The 12,475-nt window shown below is 36.4% G+C and overlaps 1 protein-coding gene across 4 annotated transcripts in view; it reads left to right on the forward strand.

Annotated features, from left to right (window-relative positions):
- The window catches only part of ALKBH8 (alkB homolog 8, tRNA methyltransferase), a 54,719-nt gene extending 42,568 nt beyond the window's left edge, over positions 1-12,151 (forward strand). For all 4 annotated transcript variants that reach the window (XM_019715705.2, XM_019715704.2, XM_074335530.1 and 1 more), the window contains 2 exons: positions 3,709-3,858; positions 4,769-12,151. In XM_019715705.2, the coding sequence (XP_019571264.2) occupies positions 3,709-3,858; positions 4,769-5,326 (708 nt within the window). In that variant the 3' untranslated portion in view covers positions 5,327-12,151. The remainder of the gene's footprint in view (positions 1-3,708; positions 3,859-4,768) is intronic.
- Positions 12,152-12,475: the final 324 nt, after the last annotated feature.

Genomic DNA, 12,475 nt, shown 5'->3' on the forward strand with positions numbered 1-12,475 from the left:
CGTGTCTGTTTTGTTGTCCACTTACTTGGCACATAATAGAAGCTTATTAATGGTTTGTTGACTGGTGAGGAGCAAACCTGTGAATTCACCTTCAGTTTCTTACATGAAAACCAGAATACATACAGTGCTGTGTTCTGCAACCTTGAAGGAATGTAACATCAAAATGGGAGGGCTTTAACTCAGAGGAAGGTCCCTTTCGGATACGTGGATGCCTCTTCATGTCTGGATCCAGGACAAGAGTTTTTGCTCACCCCTTCTTCCACATATGGACAGTAACTAACATTTGCATAGCACTTTTATGGTTAGTGAAATATTTATTAAACATCATCTTTGTTTTGTTTGATTCTCATACTGACCTTGAGAAGTCAGTACTTTTATGATGAGAAAAAGAGGCTCTGAGATATAAAGTAGCTTTTTTAGATTGTTCAGCTAGTTTTTGCTGAAGCCAGAATTCAAATCTGCTTTTTAGTGTGCTCTTTTCACTGTACTTGACTGCTTTTAACTATTTCTCTGCACTTTATATCCTGCCAGTCTGGTTTTCCTATAATTGCATATTTTCTTAATAGTTTTAAACATACATTTTTTAAGAGATAAAAATAATATAGCCATAATTCAGAAAATGGATGAAAGGAAAGGTAATACCCTAATAAACCAGTTTATTGTGAGAATGTTCTTCTAGTGTTTTTCCCATAAAATTTTTATATACTCATAGTGTGCGTAAATGTGATAACTCATTTATATTATTTAATAATATTTCCATTTTGACATGTAACCTTACATAGTTTGTGGACTTTATAAGTTGTTGATCTTACTTGAGATTTGATTGTGTTCAGTTAGGAGTTATTATAAATAACTGTAATGAACATGTATATTGAGAGACAATGTGATAGAAAGAAATAATATGGATTTTGGGTGTGAGAAAAACCTAGGTTTAAATCCCTGCTCCACTACTTTACTGTTCAACTTGGGCAAATGGCTTATCTTTTTTGAGATGACGTTTCCTCATCTGTAACATGGTGGTAATAATACTTAACTCAAGGTGTGTTATGAAGGCTAATTATATTAATGCAAATAATCTACTTTCATACATAGAGGGTACTCAGTAAAAGGCAATTTTATTAGCCTATTTAGCTTTTTCTATATTTTGGACTATTAGGATAAATTTTTAGAAGAATAATTATTGGGTCAAAAGTTGTGAACATTTTTATCTTCCTTAAAAAATGGTTTGCCAAATTGCTTTTTGAAATTGGTTGAGCTAATTTGTACTGTCACTGACGTTTTATGAGAGTAAGTTTTATCATATTGTTATCACTGTGGTGCACTTTGGTTTTAAAGTTTGATACTTTAATAGAAAAATGGAAACTTGTTTTAGTTTGCACCTTTGGTTACTCAGTTGAATATTTTTTTTAAATTTTACCTGTACTTCCAGAATTACATGTTATGCTTTGTCAAAGATTTAAAAATATACTTTTATAGGAGTGTAAGTATCCATTTTAAGCTCAATCAATATGTTTTTATGTCACTGATCTCCATCTAACACACAGAAGTATGTAGCTTTACCTGAGTCTTTTAATATCAGTGAGTATTCAGAAATAAGCCATTTTCGGTCCTGTTGCTGACATTATACAGTATTATTAGGGAGAGTTTCAAATACTTGGTACTATCCTTAGTATAAAAACTTAGGAGAATTTAAAAATAGAAAGGGAAGAGAATGAAATAGTGATGATTTGACTATCGTATATGGAAGACTCATGCAAAATAAGTGGAAGATGAAAGTGCTGAGCTGGGCATGAGTCAGGTCACTGATCAGTGGGGAGTCTACATAGGACCTGGTGCCTTATGACTGAAATTGCCCCCGCTCTCTTGTTGGCAAAAAGGAGTGCTCTGTACAAATAACCGTAAGAGCCTGGCGGGAAGAGAAAGGACATTTGCTCTGATTTTGTTTGGCTGCTGTTCTTGTTCTGTTTTATCTGTGATTCTCAGATACTAACTTTCCTCTTTTGAATAATTATCAAGCTCTGTGTCTGGGGATTTGTTTTACAAGCAAGTTGGATTTCTTCCTGTTGACTTTTAGCGAGGTATAGCCATTTGTCAGAATTGGGCATACTTGAAACTTCTGATTCCCTGAACTGAGCTTTATTATAACAAAAGCTGGCAAGCACCAAAATATAATGTGTTACTTGAGTGGTATTGTTATCTTGATGGTGGTTCAGTGACATAGAATATGGATGGAAATAAAAAAAATAAGCAAGTTGTGTATCTTACACAGGTAAAGGGAGCAATTAGTTGGGAATCGTGCCACTGTTGTTATGAATGGACCTTTAGTACTTTTCCATCTTAAAATATGTCAAAGGGAAATTGCTATACTTTACCTCTAGCTTGGTACCTTTTATTATACCTCAGAAATTAATGCATCTCTGGGAAAGACTATAGAGGCTGTTTAATACCAATTAGAAATTGAGCAAATTCATACTAAGTATGGCTATCATGGCCATGTGATTTAACTCAATAAGACTTGTTTGACATGAAGATTCATAGTCTTTATTCTCAGATGGATTGAGGGAACCTGTATGATCAATGTTTACTACATCAAAAACTCAAATGAGTAAATACAAGCTTGAGGTGGCTACTTCTGTTTGATGAAATCTGCTTGTACATATCTTTTCTCTGTTGTGGAGACTGGGTTAATGAGAAACATTTGGGGATGATTAGTAGTGATTTAAAATTTCTTAACCCCCCCCCATCCTTTCCTCAATTTACATGTGCACATTGCGTGCATACATGCGTGCTCTCTCTCTCTCTCTCTCAGCACACACACATGCACACACACATACACACATAGCATTCTTATAACTAAACAGTAAACCTGTGTACAAAAACAATAACAACAAAACTAGAGAGAAAATGGGCAGTCCCAACCTCCGAACACTTCCCAGAGAACCAGACACATGCACAAAGCATGTGAGGCCTTACCTGCTTGGAGAGATGAAAGGATGTTGCTAGCTGCCTTCAGGGTTTTTATTCCCATAGGATGGTTTGGTTGTACTAAAAAATTTAATTAAATATCATTTTACAAATTTTGAATTCAGCACTTTATTCTTGAAATATATATTAGGTGTTTAGCAGAACAAGACTCAATAGCTTTAAAAAATGGAATAAGTTATTTTACTTGTTTATTGTTTCTGATTGTACAAGTAACACATATTGAAAAATATAAAGAAACAGGTGGAAAATCAGCTATTTTCCTGCTACCTGGGCCCTCAGAGTATAGCTTATGTAGGAATGAGAGATAACCTTAGATCCTCTTATTTGTAGCTGCCCCCAAAGACTGTATGTCAATGTTTATGGGATAATTTACATTTTTATGTGTGATAGATATTACAAAGAGATCTGGATTCTTAATGGTGATCAATTAGAGATGCCAATTAGACCTCCCATTTCTACCAGTGTTGTTTTTACTTTAGTTATTCATTTCCATTCACTAATTTGAGTTCTGTTTGATACCTGTTAAGGTAATAAATGCTGCCCTCTGTAAATTATATATTGTGACTTTGTACTGGCTGTAAGAACTGATAATATGGCCTTCTTTGACCATTTCACAAGGAATATGAAATCTGTCTCAGAACTCTATGGTAAGGAATAAACCCCCTGTTCTTAATTTCTCACGACATTTAAACAAGGTGTTACAAAATTCTTTCTCCGTTATAGATTGGTTGTGATCGTAGCCAAAACCTTGTGGACATTTGTAGAGAGAGGCAGTTTCAGGCCTTTGTCTGTGATGCGTTGGCCGTACCCATCCGCAGTGGGGCTTGTGACGCCTGCATTTCCATTGCTGTTATTCACCATTTCGCGACAGCAGTAAGTACTGTCTTTCTCTCTCCAAGAACTTGTAACTAAAGTGGCAGGAAGTGTTCATGGATTTTACTGGTTGGACCCTGTACTAGCTTTTCTTTTCTTTCCATTCTCTTTTCTTGTCATACAATTTGCCACATTTGTTAAGTGAGCATGTGGAGTGGGGATGAGTTACATGGGAATTGTGCTTAGTTTACCAGAAGCCTGACGGGACGCTGTGTTTTTATTGCTGCATATGTCTGCTTTTTTCTACTATGGGTCTTACTCATCTTTAAATTTTGACTGTAACAAACAGACTTTAAGAGCGCCTCTGAGCCTCTTCTCTATTTCCCATCTTTCTTTCTCAGCTGTCACTCTCATCCCTGACATCTGAATCTCACTTCTTTCCCATTCTACTTTTCCTCTTTTCCTATTTCCTCAAAACTTGGATACTTAGCTGGTAATAGTATGTCCCTGATGTCTTTAACTAATCACATATTGTTCCTAATTTTAAAATAAGTGAATTTTATATTTTTCTTTTGGAAAAAAAATCTTACTTTTCCTGGTGTCAGTGATTTCTCCCCCAATCTAAACAATAAGTTTATAGATCACCCTGTACTGGAGTCACCAGCAGTTTCATTATACCTTATGGCCTTAACTGAATTCAAAACAAAACAGAATGGAAAACCTTCTATGCCTCTATTTTATTAATAGAAATAAAAATTTCCTTTTCCTACTTCTTTAATACTTTTTTTTTACTCCTCAATTACAGAACAAAATTCCGCTCCCCCCCTTTTTTTCCCTTTTTGTTTATATATTTTGTTAGATTTTCTGGGATGTTCATCTTAATTGAAAACAGTCCTGTAGTCAGTTATACTTTCCTGTTTTCTCCCTATGTCTCCTCCTGGTTGATAAGTGGCAATATGTTTTTTGCTAGGAGCGCAGAATGGCAGCTCTCCAAGAGCTTGTTCGACTTCTGAGACCTGGTGGGAAGGCACTCATTTATGTTTGGGCAATGGAACAAGAATATAAGAAGAAGAAGTCCAAGTATCTTAGAGAAAACAGAATTGGCCAAGTAAAAAAAGAGGAGATCCTTGATGACGCATCAATGCAAGAGTTGCTTGTGGAACAAATGCCCGATGTGGGCAATCAAAATTCAGCAAGTTCTGCCCCCTCCATCAGTGACTCTCAGAAGGGAGGATGTAATTCAAGGAAAGTAACTAATTCCAAGCTACCCATTCACACTAACAGGACTTCTTTTCATTCTCAAGACTTGCTGGTTCCCTGGCACCTTAAGGGAAACTCTGGTAAAGACAAACCTGTTGAGCCATTTGATCCGATAGGATCCCATGACCCAAGTCCTGTGTTTCACCGTTACTACCATGTGTTCTGTGAGGGCGAATTGGAAGCTGCCTGCCAGACTCTGAGTAATGTCAGTATTCTGCAAAGCTACTATGATCAGGGGAACTGGTGTGTGATTCTTCAAAAGGTCTGATTATGAACATATCATATACAGGGAAGAAATGCTCAGCTTTTTTAAAAAAGGAGACTAAATTAACTGTATTTTTAATTAAAGAGAAAACTTGTACAAAAGTACTAAAGCGGTGTACCTGAGAGAAATTTGGAAGTAGAGATCAGTTAGGAAATAGGGTACTACTATTGCTGACCACTTCATTTTATCCATAAATGTATGTGTCTCCTATAGGGAGGAACAGGGATGGTTTTTTAAAGTGATCGAAGTAGTTCATGAAGTATTTGGGATCCTGGGGTAAGAGTACAGCATTTTGAAGGTAGATTTTTGTTATAAAATGTTTCCAAATAAATTAAATTATGTAGAATCATAGTGAAGTAATCATACAACATTTTAATAAAGAAAATTCCTATTTAGTAAAAAATTATCTGAAATTTTATCTGTGATTGTTAGCTCCATAAAATCATAGAGGATAAACACTCTGTCACCACACCTTACTAGTATAGAGCATGACAAATAATAGATAAAATTTTAGTCAATCAGATAATACCCATATGCCAATAGGAGCTTCATCCAACAATTATTTATTGAACACCTATTATGTACCAGTTACTATTTTAAGTACTGGGAGGGGAGCAGTCAACAACAAAGAACAAAATCCTTGTCCTCATGGGGCTTACATTCTAGAAGGGAAGACAGACAAGCAAATAAATATAGGCTACATGCCAGATAGTGATAAATGCCATGGGAAAAAATATAAAACAAGAGTGGAGTTTTACCTGGCAACAAAAGATTCATTTTAAAGTGCTGAAATAACTACTAATCCTGGCTGTGGTTTATTACCAAGAGTTAATTGGTATTCCTAATGTACTGATCTAGGTGCTAAAGGCAACCCAAATATTCTCTTTTAATAATTCTTTTATGTAAATAAAATAATAAAAATAAAAAAGTAAGAATTGTCAGTCAGACCTAATTATGCCCTTACAGCCAAAGCTATGGTGTTATTATTGGGTATTTCTAGTTTGTTCATAGTTCGTTCCAGTTCAGGTGCAATCTGGTTATTTTTTTACCAAATATTTCATAGTTAGCTCATTAACTTACCACTTAGGTCAAGTTTCCAGGAGGAACAAAGGTAGAAAGTTAACCATAGATCAAATTATCATGTATACGAAAATGTTTTTGTTTTGTTTTTTTAAATATTTTACTCCCAGCATGCATTGCTTTTATATTAGTAATGTTGATGATTACTTAAAAGAAAATTGCTTTCTGTGAATGAGGGCTGCCTGATAATTAAATATCTTGTTACTAAATGTTAGTGATACTTACCTTCAGGCATCAAACTTTCAGAAACCTGTGGTGATCAATAGTAGGTCTTACATGAGACAATGATTATTTTTGTCATGGAATTTCAATACAAGAATATAATTGTTCCCTCCAGATGAGTTCATGAGATTTACGATATGGGAAAAAAGAATAGAGGGCTAAAAATAGTTTTATTTCTGATACAGATTCTAAGACTTTATATCACAATTTGAAGTTCAACTCATGCTAATAAATTTTAAAATCTAGATAAAATAGATGGTTTTCCAGGAAGATGCAAATACTAAAATTAACTCAAGAAGAGATAGAAAATTGAAGATGTTGAAAAATAGTATAGGAATGCAGAACTTGGCTCTTGAATCAGATTTCCCAAAGTTGAATTCTAGATCTGCTATTATTAGCTGTGGACTCTGGGCAAAATCCTTAACTTTTCTATGCTTCAGTTTTCTTAACTGTATAATTAGAAAAGTTGTTACAAAAATTAACTGAAATAATACCTGTAGAGTTCTTAGAATAGTGTAAGAATATAGTATGCATTTAGGAAATGTTTGTTATTATTACTCCCAAAGAAGGCTCGCAGGAGTTTTAGGTATTGAGTGATGTCAAATCTAATTTGTTAATTGTGTGATAAAAATCTAAGTTCTTTCTGAGTTTTTTTGTTTTTTTTTTTGTCTGATTGTTCTCACCAGTTGCACTGGATGTATAAAAATTTCCCACTATGATCGTGGATTTCTCTATTTTTCCCTTTTAGATCTAACAATAATAATAGTGCAAAACTGAAAAAAAAAGCCTCAAATATCTATCAACAGTAGAATGAGTAAATAGTCAATTCATTATGTTACTTACACAAGGAACAAAAGTGAATAAACTATATTTACATGCTACGTTACAAATAAACCTTGGAAACATAATGCTGAGTAAAAGAAGCCATACACAAACTAATAGTATATGATTTTTGCAGAGTTCAGGTGTCTCTAAGACTACCCTCACTTCTGACCAGCTACAAAGTTCAGGGGTTCCAAGAGCACCCTCAGGTTTGATAATTTGCTAGGATGGTTCACAGAAATCACTGAAATTGTTATACTCATGGTCACAGTTTATTACATCAAAAGGGTACAGATTAGTCAGCCAAGAGAAGAAGTGCCGAGTCCAGGAAAGGTCCATGGAGTTTTCAGTTGTCCTCTTCCAGTGAAATTGTGAGCAGAGGTGACTTCTCCCACAATAATGTATGACACTACACATGGAGTGTTGCCAACCAGGGAAGCTTACCTCAGCCTTAGTATTCAGTTTTTATTGGGACTTCAATCACACAGACATGGTTGACCACCTAGGTGGCTGACCTTTAGTTTCCAGGCCCTCTGGAGGTCAAACTGATATCATTTGGACCACTTAGATAATAGTAAACTTTTGAAAGGAGGGGATGAGTGGGCCTTGTGTGGTTATTCAAACATTCTTTCTCTGGGTGGTATTTACATAGGTCCTTGCTTCCTGGTAATTCACTGAGCTCTACACTTATGATTTCTTTATACCTTTATATATGTGTAATATAAGCTTCAAATGTGTAATATAAGCTTCAAATTTAAAACAATTTGTAAAAGTGCTAAAATACATGTACATGTTTTGAATATATTTTTATATTAGTTTAAAAAATATTGTTATAAACAAATTTTTAATTTTTCAATTACAGTTGACATACAATATTATATTAGTTTCAGGTGTACAGCATAGTGATTAGGCATTTTATAACTTATGAAGTGATCACCCTGATAAATCTGGTACCCATCTGACACTGCAAATAGGTATTACAATATTATTGACTATATTCCCTATGCTCCCTTGCACCCCCATGACTATTTCACCCCCATGACTATTTTGTAACTACCATTTGTATTTCTTAATTCCTTCCCCTTTTACCTCATTCCCCCTAACCCCTGTCCCTCTGGCAAACATCAAAATGTTCTCTGTATCTATAAGTTTGTTTCTGTTTTGTTAGTTCATTGATTTTGTTTCTTAGATTTTACATATAAATTAAATCATATGGTATTTGTCTTTCTCTGTCTATTTCACTTAGCATAATACCCTCTAGGTCCATCCATGTTGTTGCCAATGGCAAGATTTCATTCTTTTTATGGCTGAGTAATATTCCATTGTCTATAGTACTACTTCTTTATCCGTTCATCTCTTGATGGACACTTAGGTGGGTTCCATATCTTATTGTTGTAAATAATGCTGCAATGAACATATGGATGCACATATCCCCTCGAAGTAGCTTTTTGGGTTTCTTCGGATAAATACCCAGAAGTAGAATTTCTGGGTCCTTCTTTGTCTCCTGTTATAGCCTTTGCTTTAAGGTCTATTTTGTCTGGTATAAGTATTGCTACTCCAGCCTTTTTTTTTTTTTTTTTTCCATTTTCAGTAAATATCTTTTTCCATCCCTTTAAGTCTGTGTTTTTTCCATCTGAAGTGAGTCTTTTGTATGAGGCATATTAAGGGTCTTATTTTCTTATCCATTCAGCCATCCTGTGTCTTTTGTTTGGAGCATTTAATCCATTTACCTTTATAATAATTGTTGATAGATGTGTAGTTATTGCCATTTTATTATTAATATTTTAAATAGTTTTTTTCTTATTCTTAAAGAAGTCCCTCTAGTCCCTCTAAGATTCCTTGTAATACTGTTTGGTGGTGATGAACTCCTTTAGCTTTTTCTTGACTGGGAAACTGTTTATCTGTCCTTTGATTCTAAAGGATAGATTTGCTGGGAAGAGTAATCTCAGTTGTAGGTCCTTGCTTTTCATCACTTTGAATATTTTGTGCCAATCACTTTTGGCCTATAAAGTTTCTGTTGAAAAATCATCTGATAGTCTTATGGGAGCTCCCTTATAGGTAACTGCCTTTCTTTTGCTGCTTTTAAGATTTTCTGTCTTTAAACTTTGGCATTTTAATTATGATGTGTCTTGGTGTGGGCCTCTTGGAGTTCATCTTGTTTGGGACTCTGCATTTCCTGGGCTTGTATGTCTATTAATTCACCAGGTTAGGGAAGTTTTCCGTCATTGTTTCTTCAAATAGTTCTTCAGTTCTTTGCTCTCTGTCTTCTCCTGGTGTCCCAATGATGTGAATGTTGGTATGCTTGAGGTTGTCCCAGAAACTCCTGAAACTATCCTCATTTTTTTGGATTCTTTTTTCTTTTTGCTGTTCTGACTGGGTGTTTTATGCACCTTATCTTTTGAATTGCTGATTTGATCCTCTGCTTCATCTATCTGCTGTTGATTCCCTCTAAAACATTCTTTATTTCAATTGTTGTATTCTTTATTTCTGACATTTTAAAAATGTTTCCTATCTCCATTTTTATGTTTGCTATCTCTTTGTTGAAGTTCTCCCTGAAATCATTGAGCATCTTTATAACCAGTTTTGAACTCTGCATCTAGTAGGTTGCTGTTTCCATTTTGTTTAGTTCTTTTTCTGGAACTTTCTTCTGTTCTTTTATGTGGGACATGTTTCTTTGTCTCCCCATTTTGCCTGCCTCCCTGTATTTGTTTTCCTGTGTTAAGTAGAGCTGCTGTGTCTTCTGGTCTTATGTAGAGTAGTCTTATTTAGTAGGTGTCCTCTGGGACCCAGTGGCACAGTCTCCCTGGTCACTTGAGCCGGGTGCTGCAAATGTGTCACTTGTGTGGGTTGTGTGTGCCCTCCTATTGTAGCTGAGCCTTGGTTGCTGTTTGCACATCAATAGGAGGGATTGACCCTCGGGCGGATTGGTTGTGAGGACTGGCTATGACTACAGTGGAAGAGCTGTTGTGCAGGGGTTAACCCTACAGAGCAGGATTCACTTTAGCAGGGCTGTGGTGCGTGCCCAGTCTGCCCTTTGGGTGTGTTGTCCTCAGAGGCAGCTGATAGATGCTCTGGCTTGGTCCAAGCCAGTCACCAGGAGTGCCAGCTCTGGGTCCTCCTGGGAGGGGCTCCACCACAGGCCAAATTGAGCCACAGACTGTACCCTGTCAGAGGCCACCTAGAATGAGCCACAAAGCAATCCACAGATGACTGCCACTTGTGCGTGGCTTGGAGATGGCTGGGAGAGGTCAAGCCTTGAACTGTTGCTGTCACCAATGCTGGGTTTGGGGCTGCTCAGCAAGAGTTATGGGGCATGCCGAGGCCAGATGCTGCATGTTTGGGTGTTGTGAACTTTTGAGAGATTTTAGGAAAGTCAATAGCATGAGCCAAGATGGGCCATTTGTATGAAAAAGCCACTAGAAGCAGCTTGGGTGGGCCTGCAAGTTGGGTGGGGCTGGGGTCTCAGAGAATCACCAGGGTGGAGCAGACAAATCGTGTTAACCAGGTTGATGGAGATTCAGATATAGTGGCTGCCTGCATCCTCATGCTGGGTGGGAGGAGGGCTAAACTAAAGAATAAGGACTTCTGCCACCACTTCTGTCTTGGAGAAAGCTGACCCTCCATCTCTCGCCTTGAAGGCAGAGAATTCAGTTTTTTCCCCTGTGTCCCTAGCACCTTTCAAGTTGCTGTCCCAGCACTGGAGCTCAGAGCAAATGAGTCTGTCAATGAGTAAGACCATGTGTGGGCTCTTTAAGAGGAGAGTCTGAGACTCCAGCAGACTTGCATCTCACTCAGCCACAATCTCGCCTGGTTTTCACAACCAGAAGTTACAGAGACTTTCCACCCTGGCACTGGAATGCTGGGCTGGGGAGCCTGGTGTGTGGTTGGAATCCTGCACTCCTCAGGGAGTACCTCGAGGTATCCCTCCCAATTTTTAACTGCCACATACAGGTGTAGGACCAGCCCATTCCATGTCACCATCCCTCCTACCAGTCTCAACAAGGCTTCTTCTGTATGTCCTTAGTTATAAGGCTTTAGTTCAGCTAGACTTCAGGCGATTGTCAGTGATGGTTGTTCTGTAGTTTAGTTGTAATTTTGATGTGATCATGAGAGCATGCAAACAGAGCGTTTACCTATTCTGCCATTTGACCAGATTTTTTATATCAGTTTTCATAAAGTATAATTTACATATAATATTCACCAATTTTAAATGTATAATTTGATGAGTTTTGACAAATGCATATGGTCATGTAATCATTACCACAATCAAGAATGAGAACATTTCCATTGCCCTGGAAAGTTTCCTCCTGCCCTTTTCCAATCAGTTCCCTCTTCTCACATCAAAGACTGATCTGCTTTCTATCACTATACTTTTGCCTTTTTTAGATTTTCATAAATGGAATCATACACTTTGTAGACCTTTATGTCTCTTTTTTAACTCAAGACAATGATTTTTAATATTCACCTATTTCTTGATATATAAATATTTTGTTCCTTTTTATTGCTGAGTAATATTCTGTTGTATAGATACATCACAATCTGTTTTGCCAATCACCAGATGATAGACATTTGGATTTTTTTCCAGGTTAAAATTAATATTTTTCTTTTCAAAAAAAAAAGCTGCTGTGAACATTTTGGGACATGTCTTTGTGTTTACATGTTTTCATTTCTCTTGAATAAATACCTCAGAGTTGAATTGCTGGATCATATGGTAAGTGCATGTTTATAAGACACTACCAAACTGTTTTCAAAAATGGTGATACCAGTTTGCTTTCCTATCAGCAATGTTTGAGAGTTGCCGTTACTCCACAGCCTTGCCAACACTTGGTATTATCAGTCTTTTTAATATTAGCCATTCTAGTGTGTGTGTAATGGTATCTTTCTGTATTTTTAATTTGCATTTCCCTAAACACCTATGGTCTTGGACATTTTTACATATGCCTATTTGCTATTTGTTTATATTCATTGTTGACACGTCGGTTCAAACCGTTCGTCAAGTTTTAAAAATTGAGTTGTCTTCTTTTTGAT

The sequence above is a fragment of the Rhinolophus sinicus genome, linkage group LG06, assembly GCF_036562045.2.
Source record: "Rhinolophus sinicus isolate RSC01 linkage group LG06, ASM3656204v1, whole genome shotgun sequence".
NCBI lineage: Eukaryota > Metazoa > Chordata > Mammalia > Chiroptera > Rhinolophidae > Rhinolophus > Rhinolophus sinicus.